Source organism: Leptidea sinapis, chromosome 30, assembly GCF_905404315.1.
Source record: "Leptidea sinapis chromosome 30, ilLepSina1.1, whole genome shotgun sequence".
Taxonomy (NCBI): domain Eukaryota; kingdom Metazoa; phylum Arthropoda; class Insecta; order Lepidoptera; family Pieridae; genus Leptidea; species Leptidea sinapis.
The window spans coordinates 10,000,401-10,024,258 of NC_066294.1; the positions used below are offsets into that span (position 1 = coordinate 10,000,401).

The 23,858-nt window shown below is 35.5% G+C and overlaps 2 protein-coding genes across 2 annotated transcripts; one reads left to right on the forward strand and one right to left on the reverse strand.

The window, feature by feature from the left end:
- Nucleotides 1-1,455: 1,455 nt before the first annotated feature.
- On the reverse strand, nt 1,456-13,920 carry LOC126973758 (sorting nexin-25). The gene is made up of 9 exons (XM_050821077.1): nt 13,441-13,920; nt 13,054-13,361; nt 11,255-11,427; nt 10,119-10,305; nt 9,019-9,262; nt 4,804-5,013; nt 3,709-3,883; nt 3,141-3,301; nt 1,456-1,653 (listed from the first exon to the last, which is right to left on the reverse strand). Exons 1-9 carry the CDS (start codon nt 13,669-13,671, stop codon nt 1,456-1,458), a joined length of 1,887 nt encoding a protein of 628 aa, XP_050677034.1. The 5' UTR covers nt 13,672-13,920.
- A 4,172-nt stretch (nt 13,921-18,092) lies between these two features.
- Nucleotides 18,093-19,895, forward strand: LOC126973800 (pyridine nucleotide-disulfide oxidoreductase domain-containing protein 1). The gene has a single exon (XM_050821130.1). It carries the CDS (start codon nt 18,380-18,382, stop codon nt 19,796-19,798), a length of 1,419 nt encoding a protein of 472 aa, XP_050677087.1. The 5' UTR covers nt 18,093-18,379; the 3' UTR covers nt 19,799-19,895.
- The last annotated feature ends 3,963 nt before the right edge of the window (nt 19,896-23,858 follow it).

Here is a 23,858-nt window from a genome sequence, read left to right on the forward strand (position 1 = left end):
ATTGTAACTCATGTCAGTAATTTGTAAAAATTTCAGCATTTTGCATATTCTTGGTTTATTCGCAGGCATAACTTTACTCCAAGTTTATTTGTAAGGCTGTTTCTGTCTACTTTATACTTATTGATTTAGTAACGCCTTAATTTTTATTTACTGTCAAAGCTTCAGTGTGGAACACCGTTACCATTACATTTTGTGGGTATATAACAAATCTATATTATCACTAACCGGACTAATACAATGTATATATAAATTACCTGAAATTCATTGAGTGTCCTCAACAAGACCCAACCAGTAGTGATCTGTTCGGGTTTCTCGTCAGCGGTGGAGTCCTGCTCCGCCATGTGCACAACTATCACAAACTGTGGTGGTTTTGATTCATCTATAACCTGAAAAATATGTCCATTACGATTACTTATCATTTTGCTTTTCAGAAGTTGCCCCTAACCGTAAATATCAGCCTGCTTGATACAAGACATGACATATTAGTAGTGCAACAACACATTGGGCAGGTCCAAATTCAAAAAAATGGTAAATGTATACACTTCTATAATAAACTTCCAGCCACTGTTCAGGCATTATCTATAAATAGATTTAAATGTTTTATAAAAAATGGCTTTGTCGTAAATCCTATTACTCCACTGCTGAATATCTAAATGATCGCACAGCCTGGGACTAGATTGTGATTATTTTATAGCGATAGAAATGATTGTACAATATTGTATATTTTTATTGAAAAGAGCGCAAAAAAAGAATGCTGGGAGAGTTTCTTGCGCCCCTTCTTCTCTCTCAGAGCGCCATTTGTTTCCGAAGCGGTAGTAGTATCTAGTAGTTATTAGAAATGACATCAAAAAGAATTCTAAAGGAATCAATTTTGAGAAAATAAATGCCTTTTATGCCTTTTAAAAGAGGTGAGTCGTCGTATCTACTACTACTCGAATGTACAGTGTCCGGGAAGCTCCGTAAAATCTTCTCGTCCAAAATACCACAGTGTCTGAAGACGAAGGTTTTTAGCCAATGTGTGTTGCCAGTGATGACATACGGAACGCAGATGTGGTCGCTAACTATGGGCCTTATGAGGAAGCTTTCGGAGTTTCCCTACGCAATCGAATCAGAAATGGGGATCCGTAGGGAGACCAATGTCATCGACAAATGATGCGAAACTGAAGTTGCAGTGGGCGGGGCACATAGCTCGGACGGACAGATGGCCGTTGGGGCAGTAATATCCTCGAATGGTGACCACGTACCGGAAGACGCAGTGTTAGTTGGCCCCCCACAAGATGGACCGACGATCTGGTCAAGATCGCCGGAATACGTTGGATGAGGAGGACCGTTTGTTATGGCGATCTTTGGGGGAGGCCTTTGTCCAGAAGTGGACTTCTTCCGGCTGAAATGATGATATACAACACATAGTTTGTTTAAGGCTTTTTGACATTTAGCACCTCCTTTTCGTCAGTTTTATAGTTGTGAGTAACTTGATACCTCAGCGCTGTGCACCGTGGCCCGCCACCTGCCCAGGTGCTCGGCCCAGGAGTCAGTCCGCGCCAGGTGCGCCTCCAGCCGCATCTGCTCGCCGGCCAGGCGCTCCACCTCGCTCGCCAACATGGCCAGAGCTGGTGACTCCGGCTTCAGCGACGCACGTAGCGCTGCTAACGCCTGTCACATACATATATTGTAATATACTAGCTGACCCAACAAACTTTGTATTGCCATATAGAGTAATTAAAAAAGTTTCGGACTTAATCTGAGCTTAAGACTAGCCGTCATCAAGTCCCGATCTTACTCCGCTGAATTATGATTTACTAGCTGACCCAGCAAACGTTGTATTGCCGATATTAAAATCGCGATACAAAAGTAACTGTTGATCGTAGATGGGTGAAAATTTGAAGTTGTATGTATTTTTTAATGCTGACTCATCAAAAAAATCAAAAAAATAAAAAATAAATCGTGTGAACCACCCTTAACATTTAGGGGGATGAAAAATAGAGGTTGTCCGATTCTCAGACCTACCCAATATGCACTCAAAATTTTCATGAGAATCGCTCAAGCCGTTCTGAGGAGTTCAATGTTTAACACCATGACACGAAAACTTTATTATTAGATTAGATTTATCTACAAGATCTACTTTACAGTTGATAACCTGCGGGTTCGAGTCCCGCATCGTTCATAAAATTTTGTTTTCAGTTTTATATTGTAATTAAAACAACAGTTCAGTTTTTTTATTTAATTGATCTTGACTATCTTTATATGATAACTTCATTGAATAAAACTACTAGACTAAAATAATATTTTTAAATACACTTCTACAACTTATAAGAAGATATTTTGTTAAAAATAGGACTAAAGGAAAAGAAACGTATGGTCGTTTTAATAAAAATTAATTTATACCCAACAATATAGTATAGACCTACTTAGGAATTGCTTGTAAATAAAATTATCTAAATTAATTTCTTTGTTACTTATACCTACACCCAAACAGAAATTATTATGTTTAGAAGCATTAGTAAAGGTGGCCACGAATAAATGTATAATTTTTTTTACAATATATTATGAACAATTTTGTTCATATGTTTTGGAGATCGGGCCAAATTACAAATTGCAACCCACACATTTTTTTTATGGAAAAGGAGGACAAACGACTCCAGCGTACGGCCACTTGATTGTAAGTGATCGCCCACACACATTCTCTTGCAACACCGGAGGAGTCACAGGAGCGTTGCCGACCTTTAAGAAAAGTGTAGGCCCTTGTTTTGAAGGTACCCATATCGTATCGTCGTGGAAACACCGCACAAGGAAGCTCATTATCCAGCGTACTTGTACGTAAGGTAGGTAGGTTAGATACGATAGGTTTTTTTAAGATAATAAGGGACGAGACGAGACGGACGTTCAGCTGATGGTAATTGATACGCCCTACCCATTAAAATGCAATGCCGCTCAGGATTCTTAAAAAAACCCAAAAATTCTGAGCGGCACTACAACTGCGCTCGTCACCTTGAGACAAAAGATATTAAGTCTCATTTGGCCAGTAATTTCACTAGCTACGGCGCCCTTCAGAACGAAACACAGTAATGCTTAAACATCACGGCAGAAATAGGCGCCTAGCCGGCATCCTGTGCAAAGGAGCGTCCCACTGGTAAAGGTACCTGAATTTTATTGTTATGTTTCTCCTGTAGCTGGTCTAGTTTCCTCCGGGCGTATGTGGAATGTTCCGTCAGATGTAGGGTACCGCCCACGCTTTCAGCCGACGAAACTGAATCGCTGGATAACTGACGATCTTCTATAGGCGACCTCTCTGATATAAGTTCTAAAATGAAACATTATATTTTAAAACTAATGTAAAAATACAAAAAAAAAGTCCATTGTTTTTCTTCTGAGTACTTAAATAAGGACCCTAAGCTTTTCCGGCATTTGTTTTTTTTTTTTATGACAATAAGGGACGAGACGAGCTGGACGTTCAGCTAATGGTAATTGATACGCCCTGCCAATTACAATGCAGTGCCGCTCAGGATTCTTGATAAGCCCAAAAATTCTGAGCGACACTAGAACTGCGCTCGTCACCTTGAGACAAATAAGATGTTAAGTCTCATTTGCCCATTAATTTCACTAGCTATGGCGCCCTTCTGACCGAAACACAATAATGCTTACAGTGACAATTTCAAATGACAGACGTGATTGATAGCTTTAAAAAAAATATTCGAGTAGTAAATTTACCTTTATTAGCTTCTTCAGTAGCGAGTTCGGCTACGAAAGCCCTGTACTGATCGCTGAGTAAGAACGAGTGGTAATACTTTTCCTGTATCGTATCCACGACCGTGTCTTGAACTTCGTAGAACACTTCCGGTCCCGTGTCACCTAATAAGAATGATTCCATTCGCTTTCTTGTTTCCTGAAAATAAACTACTATCATCATCGTAATCATCAGCCGGAAGACGTCCACTGCTGGATAAAGGCCTCCCCCAAAGATCTCCCCGACGATCGGCCCTGCGCTGCCCTTATTCAACCCTTATTCCGGCGATCTTCGATCGGCGATCAGATCTTCGGTTCATCTTTTGGGGGTCTATCAACACTGTGTATTTCTTCTTCTGGTATAAACTTCCGGTATATGGTTGCCATTCGATGACTTTACTGCCCCACCAGACATCTGTCATTCGAGCTATGCGCCCTGCCCACTGCAACTTCAGTTACGCAATCATTTGGGCTATCACAATGACTTTGGATCTCCTACAGATATCATTTCTGATCAATCTTACAGTTTCCCTGAGCGTAGCCCTCTCCATTGCCCTCTGAGCGACCAAGAGCTTTCTCATAAGGGCCATAGTTAGTTATTATTTTAAACTACTATACTCCAAGAGAAATTAATTTTCAAAATTATTGAAAAATTCATTTACTTCTTATAATTAATTAATAAAAACTCTGCATTTTTATCTATTTTTACGAATCCTGAGCTTGCATTGTAGTGGGCATTTGATGTCCGATATAGCCAAATGGTTAGTGATCCTGATTACTAAGCTAGAGGTCCCGGGTTCGAATCAGGTGCAATCATTTATACGATGAATATAGATGTTTCTTTGCTGAGTCATGGATGTTTATATGTATTTATGTATGTTTAAGTAAGTATACTGTGTTCAATATATCATTGTCTAGTACCCATGGTACAGGCTATGCCTAGTTTGGGGCAAGATAATTTGTGTCAATGTGTTTCAATATTATTATCAATATTACGTATAATGACTTACCATCAAGTAAATGTGGTGCTCTCGACCACACTTAACTTAATAATAAATCTTAGCACAAATAAATCATTACCTTGTCAACTTTGATCTCGGCACTAGGAGACCGAATATAAGTATAAAAAATTTCAGCGCCCAATTGATGCCAGCTACTTCGTGGACTGTGACGTAACTCTTCAACTGCTGTCCAGAACCCCACAAGACCTTGTGAGCACAACGTCTCCAGAAACATCGACAGGTACCTCCGTCCAATCACACTCTCCATTATTTTGTGTAAAGGCATTGTCTGTAACATATTACATAAAATATTACATAATATTTCATCGTGTACCCTTGTAGGCAATGAAACTCAAACTATCACTGGGAGTGTTCCAAACAGCTGTTTCACCTGATTCCTGTCGCCGAATCCCTTCGCACGACACGCCACAAGTTAGGATATCACCCCTCCATCTGAATGTGTAGCGGCCCTCTACAGTGCGGTTTTCAAGGAGCTTTCTTCTACGTACTACAAAGCTGTGGAATGAGCTTCCTTTTGCGGTGTTTCCGGAACGATACGACATGGGTACCCTCAAAAAAAAACGCGTACCTTCCTTAAAGGCCGGCAACAAATTTTGTTGGACATTTGTACATAATAGTGGCGACAGGGTAACGCCCACATGCCACTTCCATTAGTTTTTTCTGTTCCGTGTATTTAATTGATCGATATAATTTAATAGAGGTGTAAAATTATATATATATACATTATTTAGTGCAATATGATTTTTATAATGCATCATAATTATACATGACTAGCTGACCCGACAGACATTGTTCTGTATATTATAATAAATAAAATAATGTTTTTATATGAATTTGTCAATAATATATCACAACATCAAAAATTACTTCGTAAAATATGCACCCTACTGTCGACGCACGATTTGACAGTTCTGTTTCACAGCAGAACTGTCAAATCGTGCGTCAGTAAATTCTCTCATAGAAATTATGTATGGTCACATCAAAGGAAAAACAAATTTTGTTGTTTTTATTTAATTTAGCAGCATTTTCCTATTAATTCACCTTTTAAACCTTCTCTGGACTTCCACAAATAATTCAAGAACAAAATAAGCCAAATTGGTCCAGCCGTTCTCGAGTTTTAGCGAGACTAACGAACAGCAATTCATTTTTATTTATTATTTATTTATTATTACAAGGAAACATAACAAACACATCACAAGAACTGAACAATATAGGAAAGAGATACAAAATATAAATGTAGATGCGTCCTAACACATGTTTCACAAATACAATAATAACAAAAAGAAAAATCAAAGGTATACAGTCACAAAACGCAAACATTCACAGAAGTAACTAATTTAAAAGATGTAGACAAATGAAATTAATTAAAACTAAACTTGGGGCAACGATAAGAACGATTTTAATTTTAATTCTAAACTGTGTCTGAACACAGCAGGGGAGCACGAAAATATGTCGATGTCGAGAAAACTATTGTTGTAAGATTTACACATTCTGTGTAATGGCGCGCGAAACCCAATGTTTGTTCTTGGGGACGATAGCTCAAAAGTAATGCATGTGCGGAGAGACCTGGCTGGGACGTGAAAGCCTACGAGACTGAGGAGCTCAGAAGATGTCAGCTCACCAGTACATATTTTCTTTAAAGTTACACAGTCTGTTATAGTGCGGCGCTGACATAGCTGAAGAAAGTTGTATTCACGCAACAAATCATTATAGTGGGCTCGATTTCCTTTTACACGATAATTTAATGTGCGTAAGAACTTTTTTTGAATAGTCTCGACTCTTTTTTCGTGGATCGAGTAAAAAGGATTCCATATTGGGCTTGCATATTCTAGTTGGGGTCGCACGAGGGACTTATAAAGATATGTATAAGTACACTTGGCCTTAAATTGCTTGGACACACGTGTAATAAAGCCTAGCATGCGAAGAGAGCTATTTAGAATATGGTCTATATGGGTTCCGAGGGTTAGTGTGCGGTCTAAATGAATACTCAGATCTTTGATGGTAGAAACTGACGTCAGCTGTTGATTGCCGAGCTGAAAATGAGTCGTGATAATATTTTTATTTCTGGTGAACACGATATGTTTACACTTTTTGTATGCCAAGTATAGTTTATTACGTGTGCAGTATGCATCAAGTCTGTTAAGATCCTCCTGAATACGGACAGCGTCAGATGGACAAGTAACTGTTTTGTACAGCTTTAAATCATCAGCGTAAAGTAAATAATGACAATGTGAAAAGCACTGAGATATGTCATTGATAAAAAATAGTGAAGAGCAAGGGTCCAAGAATAGAGCCCTGCGGTACACCGGATGTCACGCGAACTGGAGAGGAACGATATCCATTAACAATTACCGACTGAATGCGGTCCTGCAGATAGGCCGCAAACCACCTCAAGAGGTTACCTTTAATGCCATTGAAAGAAAGCTTCTGTAAGAGTAATACATGGTCAACCTTGTCGAAAGCCTTCTGGAAGTCTGTGTATATAGTGTCTATTTGTGTTTTACAATCTAAGCCGGTGAAAATGAAGTTGGTAAATACGAGAAGATTGGTGAGAGTTGATCTGCCGGCAACAAAACCGTGTTGTTGATCAATAATAACATTTTTTAAGCTGGAGAGGACATGACGGTGCAATAGCCTTTCTAGTACTTTGGGAATTGTAGAGAGGATAGAAATGGGACGATAGTTTTCATGTCATTTCTTGCTCCAGATTTAAAAATGGGTGTAATGTAGGCCGATTTCCAGAGTCTGGGGAAACAGCCTGTTGACAGGCACTTGTTAAAAAATAATTTCTAGTGGCACACAAATTGACTCGTGTGTGTGTTTAAGAAATATTGGACTGATATTATCTGGTCCAGGGCCTTTATTGCGGTCGAGTGTACGCAGTTCTCTGCTTATTTCCGCCTGGGAGATGCATACGTGACTAATAAGAACATGCGAGTCATTGACGATACTCTCACCAACAGCACTGGAATCAGAGAGAACCTCGTTTGCTGCAGGCTCGAAAACTGATTGAAAGTACTGCGAAAACATTTCAACAGTGGCGTTTGGGTCACTAGACAAAGTATTTCCGTACTTCATGATATGTGGATACCCTGAGTTAGATTGCTTTAGCGAGGAAGTATATTTCCAAAAATGTTTAATGTTGCTTTTTAGGGAATCTTCAACACATTCAATATACCGATTATGACATATCTTAAGAAGCATTTTCACTCGCGCTCTTAACAGAGAAAACTCTTGATAATCACGAGGATTTTTATAGGTTTTCCAACGACCCCACAGCTTGTGTTTTCGTCTGAGAGTGCGTATTAACCCTCTACTGAACCAAATGGGGTATTTATGTGATTTAGGCTTCATCAAGGGCACGTATGTATCAACGATATTGTTTATTTCCGTGTAACATGGCAGTGGTGTTAAGAGTGACTTCCATTCAACTTGTTTGACTACAGTATTTATAGTTTGATAGTCTGCCTTAAAGAAATTTCTTTTGCGAGTACGAATATGGGGCATTGGATTTAATTTCTGTATATGACAAAATATTTCCAAGGCCGGGTGATGGGGAACGTTCAGCAAGGGATCAACAGAGGATTCGGTAGAATTTTGAAGAGTGGTCAGGACTAGGTCCAAAATCCTTTCGTTTTCATTAAATATATAATTAGATTGTTCTAAGTTCATGTATGACATAGTGTACAGAAGAATTTTTGACTGTTCTGTAATAGCAGATTCTAACAGGGCGTCAGGACCGGATGTCCAGTTAAGCTGAGATAAGTTAAAATCACCGGTAATTAAATAGTTATTAAAACGCGCAATGGAATAAATATCAAGAAGTTTATGAAAATACGAGCTATATGCTGTGGAGGGAGTAGAAGGAGGAAAATAGCATGCGTTTATCAAGAGATCTGACAAGGAGGGCAAATGAATATATATTTCCTCTAAATCTAGTGCTTCAAATTCAGGTAACCTTATGGCCTCAATAGAGTTCTTAACTAGTACTAAGATCCCACCGCCCCCCTTTTTACCGGATATTGAAAGATTTCTATCACGCCTAAATATTGAATAATTGCCCGTGCAGACCTCTCCATCAAAATAAGACTCTAACAACCAGGTCTCCACCAATACAATAACATCATAGCTGCTTAATGCAATATTATGTCTTAATTCTTAATTTTTTATATATATATAGACAATGTTATATAGGTTGATTAAGGGTTGATTATTGTGAAGGAGTTGTTAGTGGCAGTTTAAACTAACTTATACCAGTTTGAATATCACTAACCTTGCTTTCAGATTCAACAGTCGGGAAGGCTCCATCCCAACCCTGTCTTCTCAAAGCTGACTCACATTCATCCTTAGCAATAGTCAGCTGGTCAATATATCTCTTCAACTTCTTGGCGTCAGCTAATTGTTGCCGACTAATACTGTGCTGGTTTCCTTTTTCAATAACTTCTATATCTATCCCTTTCGCTCTTTTTATATTCTGTAATGTTGTTGCTTGCATTATCTGAGTCACAATATCATACCTGAAATATTAATAGACATCTTTAAATAAAGGCAGAAAAACATGGAGAAGGATAAAACCAAAAAATGTTTTTTTTATATAAGAGCGGGCAAACGGGCAAGAGGCTCACGGGATGGGGAGAGGTGAGGCAACCGCCCATTGACATCCGCAACAACAGGTGTCAAGAAATGCGTTGCCGGCCTTTAAGGTGGGAGTATGCTTTTTTTTTGAAGGTCCCTAAGTCAGGTCAGGTAATTGATTCCACAAAGTGGCTATGCGAGGCAAGAGATTTCTTGCAAAACGCGCGGTTGTGGAATGCCAGACGTCAACGTGATGGGGGTGGTACGTGCACATCTCTTGCAACGCCAGAGGAATCACAGGAGCGTTGACCGGCGTTTATGGAAGTTGTTCGTTTTTTAAAGGTATCCATGTCGTATTGTTCTGTTAACAGCACAAGGAGCCCATTCCACAGCTTTGTTCTTGCTTTTTTTGAAGGTTCCCGGAAATACCGCCATTCTAGTCTATTTAATGCTATTTATATTTACGAATATCCGGTAGAGAAAAATTAAAGTTACTTATGTAAGTAAATAAGTACCTACATAGTTGATATCATTATATTTGTTTATGCCCTGGTCTTGATTAAAGGGAAATCTTGGCGTCCAATTAAAAAGAAGACTGTAATATAATTATATTATTTAATACGTTATGTTAACCAGTCCGTTCGTATTAAAAGTGACGGTCGCGCGACTCTCTCCCACGCGACCGTATCGTATCCAAAACCGGTCTGTCCGCGCGGCCATCTTAATTCGGCCGCTTAACAACGCTCTAATAACGCTAACAATGCTCTAATAGTCAACATATTATGTAGTAACATTTACCTCAATCGTTTAAGTGTGTCAATATTGTTGCAGTTATTTATTAGGCTTATGTACTCTTCAAATGTTTTGGCATACTCATGAGTTCTGAGTGACATCGCATCAACTTCCTTCTGTGCTTCTAAATACTGGAGTATCTTTTGGTTAATGTAATCAGGATCAGTTACAATATTTATTGCAGGTTGTAGAACTGAAATGAAATAGTTAGTACAACATGACCTCTTTAATCCAAACTTCCAAACATAGGCCCCCCGTTCGGATTCCTGGAGTGATTGGATAATATAAAATAATGGGTATTTTTTTAAATTTTAAGTGCATATTCATCTATATACATGTTAAAAGAAATCCAATATTACAGTTTGTCGGGAAGCAATTATTGATAAATAAAAAGCTTTGTCTGGCGAAAGTAGGGTGAATGAGATGGCAGACCGATTGGCAAGAAGGGGTTCTGAGACCCAACTGGTCTGACCGGAACCTTACCTGCCTCTGCCATATAGCTGGTTCAACCACATAAATCTAAAGATAATGGCACTACATCAACAATACTGGGATAGCCTTGAGGAGTGCAGACAAACCAAGGCAGCTTTACCCTGCACTGACTTGCGTTTTACCAGGGCATTCTAACAACTTAGTTGGTGTTGACTAAGATTAATATTCAAATTGAACTGGGGCACAGGGGGCAGCACTAAAACAGCCACTCACATTCTGCTGGAGTGCAGAGAGGTGGCAAACTACAGCTCAAAGCACCTGGGCTCACCAGGCGCCCTTTGGAAAGTCTTCTGCAATGTTAAGAAGTTGGGTGACTTCTTGGAGGAGCTTGGCTGGTTGGAGTAATCTCTACACAGTCACACTCAATTTATTCTGAATTGAGGAAACCACAGATGTGAAGAAGAAGAGTAGGATGTTCAGATTACAGACATATTCTGATTAGAAGGGGTTCAGACTATAGATCTCTTGCTGTATTTGCTGCTCAGAATTTTTGGGTTTTTTAAGAATCCTGAGTGGCACTGCATTGTAATGGGTAGGGAGTATCAATTACAATCAGCTGAACATCCTGCTTGTCTTGTCCCTTATTTTCATTTAAAAAAAATATTATAATGACAAATAGCAGTAAAAAACCAAAATAAGTTTGAACTTACTTTTGCAAGCTATAACTTCTCTGAACAGATGACAAACTGGTGTTAATGAGTAGCATCTTGGCATCAGAAGTATAACAATCATCTCGCTTATTTGTCTCAGATAATGTTGTTCAGAGTCAAAGCACATTAAATGTGGTGACAGAGCAAATACAGGAGGCTGGTTTAACTCCAAACTAAAAAAAAGAATATGTAAAGACATTATCTAATGAACTCTATAGGACTTAATGATTAATTACCTCTTGATGTAACTCTAATGGGCCTGCCACACTATATGCCTTGCGCTGTTCATAGCTATGCTCCTCACACTATGGAGCTGTTGCCCTCTCTGCCCCCAAATTCTTGTGCGCAAAAATCATGACACTCCGACAAAATAGGGTGTGGTGGGCCTAACGAGGAGCATGATGTCCGGCATGATATGTATCTCTGACTTCATTCCTCACTACTTGCCACTTGTTGAGTCTAGTGGCATATGCATAAATATAATAATATTGACACACTTTTTACACAAATTATCTTGCCCCAAGTTAAGCATATATAGCCTGTGTTATGGGTTACAAGACAACGATATATTTAATACAATATACTTACTTAAACATACATAAATTCATATAAACATACATAAATACATTTAAACATCCATGACTCGGAAACAAACATCCATATTCATCATATAAATGCTTGCACCTACCGGGATTCGAGCCCGGGACCTCTAGCTTAGTATATAGGATCGCTAACCACTCAGCTATACAGGTTGTCAAATAAATAAATACATATAGCATAGTGTGGCAGGCCCATAAAGTCTAGCAGCACAAAATAAGGAAACTACATTTTAGTGAACATTCAAGCACAAAGTATGACTAATTTACACTAATGGGACAGAAATACAAAGATTTACAAGGATGCACCTTAACTTTTGGGAGGAATTATAACTATATTTGTTTTTTGTTTGTTTCCGAGTCATGGATGTATTTATGTATTTCTGTATGTTTATATGTATTTGTGTATGTTTATTGTATTAAATATATCGTTGTCTTGCAACCCATAACACAGGCTATATATGCTTAATTTGGGGCAAGATAATTTGTCTAAAAAGTGTGTCAATATTATTATTATTATATTTAGTATGGATGTTAGACATAATATTGTTGATAAAGTAACTTATACTGATAACAATTCCAATACAGGCATGTAAACTACTGTTATATATATTAAATATTTTATACACATGTCTATGATGAACACTTTTCAATCTGGTTGGTATCGGTTGTTTTGTGTGCATTTATAAGCAGCAACAAAACAATGTCTGCATCTAGCATTATTAGCTATTTTATGGTTTCGATTTGTCTGTAGAAAAACAACTGTATTCTTTTAAAAAAATATTTAATGTAAGTAGTTGTTACAAGTTTGTTTGTAAAGATATTTAAACAGTATAATTGTAGAAAATTAAGTGTATCTTAAATAGATAAGTGTAACAGATTTGAAAATAATTTGTGTATATATATAATTTTATTATTTTCATTGCCAATGTTTATGGTAGCAATACACTTGTGGGATTCGATATCTATTTTACTTAATAAATCTTTATTTCTCAAAGTCTGGCTTCTACAGTGTCTAGAGAATGCCAGAGTTGAGAAGTAAAATTCCCAACATAATGCTGACTAGACAATATTTTGGTTCTACAATATCTTTTGAATTATTATGATAATATTTTTGAAAAATAAATTCTGTCGTTGTAAAATTTGTGAGTTGAGAATAAATCGCAATAATATTACCATAACTCACAAATTATTTTTACTTACGCACAACTTTTTGCAATCCTTATTTTCTCAAAATGTTGAGTTATTTTAATAACAATGTCGTTAGCTAACAGTTTCTCTGCATCTACTCTTAATAATCTTTCATTCAGATTCTGTATCGCTCCCCAAATGTGTTCCTTAAACTTTTCCATAACTGGCTCAGGTTTATGTGTGATATCTTTAATCCATTTAGTCACAAAATCCCTCAGAAACAAGTCAATCAACTGCTGCAGTTGGCTATCAACAGGACGACCAAATACAACAGGCAGATGAAGTTTTTTCACTGACGAAGCCCAGTTACTTTGCTCTTCCTACATAATACAAAATTAGTTAGAAGAAAAATTTGTTAATTATTTCTGTCATAGCAACCTTAATATAATAATATAGTACCTTCATAGTATCTTCTAGGCTACGAGCTTCTTTTTCAATATTATCAATTAAAAAAAGAGATGTTTGGTGAGGTGATGATAACGCAATGTGGCCCCATAGTGTCAACATAAGAACGGCCACTACCAGAGATACAGTAAATAGTATTGTAAATGCAATTCTCCATATTGCAGGGAACCACCACAAAATAATTGATAAACACAAAACTAAAATTGATATTTTTTTTTGTATCATATTAAAATTATTAATAACACATAGCGACTAATAGCTATTCACTTTCGTAACTATTCTATTGTGTATGTAAGCACAGAAAAATAATATTTTCATATATAACACAATACAAATAGATTACACTGAAACATGTTCTATACCCAAAGGATACATTAGACAATTTATTTTAATAAACAAATGTCCCAATAAATGTTTCTTATAATAATATTGAAGGATTCATATTTATTTTTGGGTATTTGGTTTATATTGTTTAATTAAAAATATAAATAAAACTCGCACTCTAAACATTAAAATGGATGTAAATATCAGAATCAGTTTACATTTATCAACAAAGAGAATTTAAACGGGAAAAAAAGTAAAAAATTCAAAGACGGGAGCGGGGAGTGCATAGAAGACGATGAGTAATATCGCTTGTATGAAACGCGTACTAAATCTTGATACCAACATAATCACCTAGTGACGTAATAGCAGAGTAATATAGTAAACCAATGTCCCTTACATTGGTTTACTATATTACTCTGCTAATTGTCATCAATCAATCAATCTTTAGAGACTGAGCTAAACAACTGCTTGACTGTGAGGAATATGTGGAAGATGATTTATTAGAAAGTTACATGATATTTAAACAAAATCCTTAAAACTAGTTAACCAATTACAATTGTTACTTAAAAATATTTACAAGTTCAGAAAATACACACCAATACTATAGCTTACATTTTGACAAATAGTAAAACGTTTCATTCAATAAGAATTGAGAATAATATTATGTGTTCTATCTCGCTCTAAAACTAATGCTATCGCAGTAAACCGGCCAGCGAGCGCGGGCTTGTGTAAACTCGCGTCGAACCTCGATCATACGATGTCAATGAGCATTTAGCACCTACTCTGTTTCTCATTAATTAAAATTGCATGAATAGTGATCGACGCCCCGACGCGTCAGTCGAGTACGCTCGGCCTTGCTGTGCGGTTGTGTTACGCGAGCATATGACTGATCACGTGAGTATATCTGCGGCCATCGAGAGAACGTGACGATGCTTGTACTTCGATGAGCTGACTACTGGTGATCTGTATGATTCTATGAGTTGATGTACAGCATTATGAAATGGTTCTTATCAGAGCTAATATTACGTAATATAAAATAAAATATTCTTTTCAGAACGAATCTTTCGGCATACGCTTATTACAGTTATTATGCACGATTAATATTTCTACGATCTATAATGCTACGAAGGTTACGTTACAAGTTAGATATTAGACATTTGTATTAATTGATATTATTGGTTATAGGTACAGCTACAAATCCATAATTTTTATCGATATTTAAATATACTATAAAAATGTGCATATTCTTATATCGACAGTTATATTAATATAAATGTGATCTCATTTTAAGGTTAATTTTAAGAAATACCTAAGCCAAGTCTAACAAGGTAGGGATACGTTTTAGTTATCTCAAAGGAAAAAACAATTTACATAATTAAAATTATTAAAAGTTTTCTTTGATAGTAGTTTCGCTTTCGACAGTCTTTGGTTTTCGTTCTTCAGACGTTGCCATAAATGTTTTTGAAGTGGCGTAGGCGTGGGTCCTGAATCTGAAATTAGAACAGAATACATATTAACAGAAATTAGGAAACCCTAATTTTTAGACTATAAATTTTTTATTGCACATTTATGGGACAGGATTTTAAAGGTTAATAAACTTATAAACTATTTTAAGATCTATAAACTTATTAACAAAAATATAGATACCATAAAAATTAAATAAATTTAATAATAATTCAAAACACTATCGACAATCGATTAAAAATTGTCAAGCACTACAGATAGATTATAATAGCAGAGTTTTACCTACCATTAAAACTCATATTATGTCTGGAACCTTATTCGAGGCCTAATAAACAATATTGGGACATTGTTTGTTGTCGCCTGGTGAGCCAGACGCCAAAGTGAATATGGAATGCACAATATACATATATATACACTTAGAACATATATACATGTAAAATCATATTCCAAACATACATAAGTACATATATACATTCAAAAACAAAAGGATATATTTAAAAGTGAACTTCAAATAAATAATCAGCGTTGGTCTTATTTATTTTTTATAAAATTTTGAGATTGCATTTATCTACCTCCAATTAGCCCTAGATAGGATTTTGTCTAACGGTTCTCGATGAAGCCAACCCTTGGACGCTACAGGTGATTTCACGCTTCCCGGAGTTGCATCAACACCCGCGTCAGACAAAACTGATTTTACCCAGCCTGCGATTACAGTTCGAGAAGCAGGTAAACGGGTTGTTACAAACATTACATAAGTTTCAGGTGTATAAAGGTGAGGTGCGGTAAGACAAGCGGGGATCACGCTTGGAAAGGAATTTTGTAACCTGATATTATGTGCAACAGCGAAGTCCACCCGTCTAACTTTGTCCATATTTCCCGGAACATCCCTAATCTGCCTCCCTGAAACTGCTGTTCCTTGTCAAACAAAAGTTCTTACCGCACCTCCTTTTGACACTATAACGTTGGTTGGATGAGCCTTGTTCATTAAATGGTTTTCTTGTGATGACCGGGGCTTGTGAACCCGCAGTAAATTATTGTGGTTTATATTGAGGTCGAAAAAATCGATAGTTTACAGCATAGGCTGGAAAGTTATAATTAAAAGCATAGGGCTGCATAGGAGCATACGATCTGTACGCCTGAAGTGCTTTATACTGTCATGCAAACGTGGGGCGATCGGTTTGATTATAATCACTGGATCCAGGTTGTGCAGCCTGAGATGCAGTAGTAACTCTCTTTTCTTGTGCAGAAAAGGAGGGCCTTGAAAAATTTTCTTCATACCATCCTTGTTTTATTTATAAAGCCAGAAAATGGTTCTTTATCAAGTAAAAATTCACAGGATGGAGGTATCTTTTTTAAATTTGTTCTTAAAACTTTACTAAATTTAAGAATGCTTCTCGCCTTTGTTCGATAATATCAGCTCGACGCCCACAAAGCAATTGAGATGCTATCTTCTGGGTGTTTCGTTACAGCCTAGCGAGACACTAAAAAAAAAAGAGATTCACTCGATTGTATGGAACGTGCAGTCATTTTCAGATTGACAGATGATGGCTATAATCTTGTAAAAAAAAGTGTGTGTGTCAGCTACGACGCACGACTGAAGTTTATTCCTCAAGAGCGATTGTCTTTGAACAGGTACTAAACAAAATTAAGTCCAATGGAGTCGGTTACAAACAGACATACAGCAGAAGCCAATAAAAGCGTATTAATTAAAAAAGATCGACATCATATTATGTATGGTTAAATAATTGCATTAATGAAAATTCTTAAAGAATATATATATTTTTATTTTATTTACATTTTTTACGACTATTTGGTGAAAATTTATATATCAAATATTTTATATTTAAGTAGATCTTACATGATTACATCATTATAATTGAAGACTACAGGGGAAAAACAATGAATGTCAATTGTTAGTTAATTTACATAAACTCAAAATAAAACTAATGAAAGTCTATATTTTTTTGTCTAAATTGTTTAAAACTATTTTTTTATTTCCATTTTATCAGGATTATTATATGATTCAATACTAAACTAAAAATAAGTAAAATATGACAAGAAATTCTTAGATAGTTTTATTAAACTTTAAAAGTCACACAGAAAAGTGCAAGTACAATGATGGTCAATAACATTCATTGTTGTTGCTAATTTTTGATCACAAAATGTTCTCGATAAAAATCCTCTATCTTCTTATGCTTAAATGTGGTAGATGACAAATCATTTAAAAGTGGTTTAAACTTCGTGGCCAATCGCGATGCTCTAATTACTACTATTTCAAACCTATGTCAAATCACTGCACGTTTCATAATAAACTGAATTTATATTTTTAATCACGCAGTACCGTCTCTTGAAGCTCAAGAAATTAGCCCCCCAGATTTTTTTTTTATTATTTTTTTTTTCATTACATTGTTAGTTCGCCATTTGTTTTTGATTGTTCTCTATAAACATTTGTTTGTTCTCGATTTTTTTTTTAAATTTGCAATTTATTAAAATTGGTTAGGTTAGGTTATGTTAGAACAGTTAAAACAACGCACGAGCCGAGCGTAGCGTGCCGCGGCAGCGGCCGGCGCGGCGAGTGCCAGAACCAAATAGTAGGCGTTTCCCCCCATTTTTAATAAATTGTTTTTAAATAAACAACAAAAGAACAAACAATTATTTATAGCGAACAATTAAGAACAAACTACGAACTAACGATATGCGATATTGAAAATTCAAAAATAGAAAAAATTTTTTTTTGGGGAGCTAAGTTTGATGAGCCGCCTCTTGATACCTATTATATAATTATATATTATTATACTCTTTGGCTATAATATAGTATTTACATCCTCATTGTTTCGTAATTCGTTGCCTACTTCGTTGTGTACTTGTAAAATAATGTAATAATAACATTCACATAAAATTGTACCTAAATCCTAATTATTAAGTATTTTAATTAATAAATAGGTAAATATTCTTTGGTTTTGTGAGAATAAAATATGTATAAAATTTAAAATACTATAGTACATATTACATAGCCTATTATTTGTCGGTTTCTTGGTTAGTCATCTGTTATTTGTTAGAGAGGTACCTATAATATTTTAATCGTAATTGTTATTTATTAAAAAATAATTGACGTCTCAATTTCATTTCAATATAAATCAATGGTATGTCTGAAATAGGCGCTAAGTATTTAGTTGTTGGTGGTGGAATTGCTGGTGTAACTTGCGTTGAATCCCTGGCTATATTACACCCAGAGGAGAGCCTTGTTATTGTGACGGCATCATCGTTAGTAAAAAACGTAACCAATGTGAGCTTCTACGCAAAAACAATTGTTAAATTTGACGTTCATGATACTGAAGCTGCTTCATTACAAAAAATTCATCCAAACCTTAAAATAGTATATGATTCTCTAAAGCACATTGATACAACCAATAAGACTGCAGTAACTGAGAGTGGAACTTTAATTAAATATGATGTCGTGTGTATTTGCACTGGCGGAATACCCAGGCTTATAGCAGATGCAAGAAAATGCAAGAGAATCCTTGGCATCCGTGATACAGAATCAGTTGAAGAGTTTAAAGAGAAGTTAAGTAATGGACGGAGAATGGTTATAGTTGGAAATGGTGGTATAGCATCAGAAATTGTTCATGCAACTAGGGGTATACAAAAGATCTGGGTTGTAAGGGATGACTATATATCAGCTACATTTGTAGATCCAGGTGCTGCCGAGTTCTTTCAGAATACATTTAAACATAATTCAAATGACAAAAACAGAAGCAGCATATTGAAAAGACATGTATTTACAGAAGAAGACACACTTGTGTCAATCAATAAAAACTTGAAGTCTGCTGCGCTTGGCCCAGACTGGTATAGAAAATTGGAAAATATAAGAAATGAAACTGGTGAACAAGAACTTCAAATTATATATAAAGTGGAGGTTGAGTCTGTTATAGAAAGAAATAATAGTGAATACCCACTGGATGTAAAATTGACTGATGGTAAACTTATTCAGTGTGACTTTGTTATATCTGCCACAGGAGTAGATCCAGCAGTAAACTTTTCATGGGATATTGAACCAGTGTATGGAAAGGATGGAGGTCTGGCTGTGAATGAGCAGCAAGAAACATCAATCAAAGATGTATTTGCGGCTGGTGATGTAGCTTGTGCGTCTTGGGATTTTTCACCACAATGGTTCCAACTAAGGCTTTGGACCCAAGCAAGACAAATGGGTAGCATGGCTGCCAAAGCCATGCATGCCCGAATTACAAATGAAGAAGTATTACAAGATTTCTGTTTTGAACTATTTACACATTGCACTACCTTGTTTGGGTACAGAGTTGTGCTTTTAGGGAAATATAATGGGCAAGGACTGGATCAGGATTATGAAATTCTGTTAAGAACAACACCTAACCTTGAATATATTAAATTTGTTCTCAAAAATGGAAAATTGCAAGGTGCCATCCTTATTGGGGAAACAGACTTAGAAGAAATGTGTGAAAATTTGATTCTGGATCAAATAGACCTGACTCTATTTGGGGATGATATTCTTAATCCAGATATTGATATAGATGATTATTTTGACTAATGTACCATACTATAGGAAACCCAATAGAATGAAATATGTATTTTTTATTCTGGAAATGTAAATTGATATTTATTTAAATATATAATATTAATTGTTAGATTTATCTTTTATCGATATACAGGCGTCCCAAAGTTATGGGACATGAAGAGAAAGTACCTTAAATATTGTATAATATAGGGTATTTTACTGAAAGAAGACTTTATGTTATTTTTAAAAGTTAGTAATTCTGCATTCAAAGATTTTCTTAAAATTACTTGTCTTGTCTGGGAATCAAACCAACAAATGTAAAAAAAAACAACCCTACTTTTATGATGCCAATTGAAAGAATGGCAAAAAAAATAACTCTTCTTAACAAACATAGTATTTTAAAAGAAAGTAGTCAATTAAGTGGGTATTTTTTTGTAAATTAATGAATTAAATGCTCAAAATTTGATCCCTCTTGTCTTACGCAAATCGCCAATCTTTTAATGAGTCCGCTGCCTGTTGATATGATATGGCAGAATTCTGTTTGTAACTCGCCCACATTCTCATATAGCTTTTTGTATAGCATTATTATCTTTCACGTATGCCCAAAAGAAGAAATATAATTTTGTAAGGTCCGGCTATCTGGCCGGCCATCTAATCGATCCATACGTACCAATCCAAGTAAGAAAACATTCATTTCGAAAATCTGCTGCTCTCCGACTATTATGAGCCGGAGCTATGTTGTTGGAAAATTAAATTTTCTTGCTCCGCCGCGGAAAGATTTCTTATCTCATCTCTTACAATTTGAAGTATTTTCTAAACACTTGTTTGTGTTCAAGGTTCCTTGGTAAAAATGGATTAAGAAAACCCGGTTTTTTAATAAGGCTGCACCAATAGTTGAGTGAAGAACGCACTTGGTTATTCGATTCAGTGACTCGCAGTGTTTCTTAAGACCAAATACGATTATTGTGGTGGTTATACATACCGTTATTGCTAAAGTTAGATTCGTCTGATATTATCCAAAAAATTTGGATCTTCGAGCAAGCGTGCCTGGATATCAAGACAGAAATTTTTTCTCCTTTCTATAGCCCGGGAGTAATTTTTGAACCAATCGTCCTTCAACATAACTGTTGAAACCATGTTTTTTTAATACACGGTGTATTTTACTTGCATGCTGAAATTCTAATATCGCTACATATCGAACGTCGTCGTCGGCAATAAATAACTTTCTTGAAATTTGAATCAAACATTTTACGTTGTTCCTTTCTTTTAAAATACTATGTTACTTAAGAAGAGTTAACGAGTTATTGGCATCATAAAATTAGGGGTGTTTTTTTTTACATTTAAGTCGGTTCGATTCCCAGACGAGGCAATTAATTTTTAGAAATTTTTTGAATGCAGAATTACTACTTTTTAAAAATAAGATAGTCTTATTTATTATTAGCAATCTAGAGCTATCTATAAGGATTCTGTTCTTAGTCTTGGAGAATTATGTATGTTGAGAAATTTAAATTAGATTAATTATCATTTATTAATTCCCTATGGTGATGTGCACCATTCATGTAATTATTATAAATACTTATGTGATGAAGCTTTGTGTGATAACTCGGAAAAACGTGTTTCTTCAGATGAGTGATGGCTAGATTAATTATCCCTCCCATAAGATATTAACCCGCAAGATATTTACTTCATCTTAATCATTAGAGCCATTTTCGAAATCTCATATCAAACAATATTGCTTGTTAATTGTGGAGGATACGAGAGAATAGGTAGTAGAATATATTTAAATGGACTAGTGGTTTGTAGTTTGTACCTACTTGTGCTGATCTGAAAATGCTGATAAGTGTGAGACGGTGTTGCAAACTGATGATGGTTGAACGCTTCAATTGATTAGTGTTTACTAGCTGACCCAGCAAACTGTACTGCCATATAAAGTAATTAAAAAAATTTTTGGGATGCAACCGATTCTCAGACCTACCAAATATATCGTACTACAAGGGTGAACAACCCTTATCACTTAGGTGTATGAAAAATAGATAGTAGCTGATTCTCAGACCTACTGAATATGCATATAAAATTTGGTAAAAATCAGTAAAGCCGTTTCGGAGGAGTGACACGAGAATTTTATATATTGATTATAATTTTTCCATGCTTTTATTTTTGCTGTGAGATGTTGATTTACCTTAATGTTGGCTGCTAGTTAGCAGTTTTTATAAAATAATTTATTTAGCTTAGATTAAGAATTTGTCCCCGCCGGTTGGAGCGCAGCAGAGTTCAATCCTTAATCTAAGTTATTTAGGTACCTACATCAAAAATTACTTATTGTTATTAATGTCAAAGTTATACTTTTACAACCATACTTCGAAAAGTTTAGCTTTACTTAGAAGTGGCAAGAATGTTTTCAGGTGAAAGGTGCTAAATCTAATACATAGTTTGTAAATTCTCTTTGATTCTAATCAGCATTTTCATTCAATTCAATTCAAATAGTTTATACCTATGTTATTTAATAGTTAATATTCCGGTAAGTACTTAGTGTGTATCTAAGTGGTGTGAATTCCAAATATTTAACAAGAATTGATATTACTTAAAGAAAAAAACTTTTTTTTAAGCTGCATAAACTCTCGGCAAGCTCAAATGATGGAAGTTCCGAGAGGAGCGCCTTGTGCCTGCGATAAACAATTGAAAGCCTGCGCAATATCTAGAATGATTGTTTTTAAATAAAATAAAATGAGCATAAAACAGCAAGTAAGGTTTTTTTATTTTGAAGCGAGATTTTATACGTTCGTTCGGGCGAGAGCTCTATCCTTGCTAAGTGTCAGATTTAGGACCGTTACATGTTATTTCTATGTATAGGTACCTACCTATAAAAAGTGGCAGCTGCTGCGCAAATACCAAAACGTAGATAGTTTTCTATATGGAATAACGGTTTCAAAAATTATTTATTTATAAAACTATGTATTTTTGAATATATATAATTTACAACCTTAGCGCCCTTTTTGCGTTAAGTAAAAATTGGTATTACTCGTGAAAATTATATTTTCTTGACACGTCAATACGAACTATTTTAATATTCCGACCGAGATATACTGTATGCGGAGATTCGTTGCCGTAACGGAATTTATTAGTCTAAACTTTTCTATCACCCGAAATAATATTGGTAAGTTTCTTTTTTATGGCATTAAATGAGTAGGAGGAGATGATCCACTAAATACAAAATAATGTCATGCGTCAAAACGACCAAAGGTAGGTATTATCTATTATAATAATATGACCCTCATAACATCACAATGCGCCCATCACCCTCAGACGTGTAGTCTTAATACTCGAATAACATAAAAATCAGACACATAATAGCAATATGAAGGCAATATAAGATTAGATTAGATTTTTTTATCTTTGATCTGTTTATATTTGTGTTGTAATTAGGTAGGTTCTGTAACACACATTCACACAAAAACCGAAATTGTACAAAAGTCAAAACAAATCGCTTTATACTGTAATACTTCGCTTCTTTCGGGCGTCCCTAGACGGCAGTGGTATTTTTTGTTTTGCGAGCTTATTATTCAGTGGTTGCAAGACACGGAGTGATAAATTGATATGAAGGGCACGGGGTTGGACTAAGTATCCCGTATTAATATTGTAGTTGATAGAGCTTTAGTACACGATTATAATAATAATAATTTATTATTATTATTATATAATAATTTTTTTGCGATAATGCGTCTCCGCATCGAGTCGTTCTGGAGTCGTCTGCGCGGCGCTCAGAATCGTATCCTTCGAACCATCGGTGATTGCCCGGATAGTCATTTCTACAGGCATTGGTTGTCCGTGTACCACAGCGAGAACCAAAAATGACCGTGTGTATTTTTATTATTGTTAATTGTACACTTTTATTTTATATCTTATGTTTTAAACTTCACTTATATTTATGTCTTATTTGTAATTTTATTTTGTAATATGGACTTGCTCTGAAATAAATGATTTTATTATTATTATTATAATGCTACCACTCTTATTACAAGGTAATCCATCCTTTTCACAATGAAATTCTAACCTAAAACAGGTAAATCACGTAAATAAAACGCTATAATTGTGG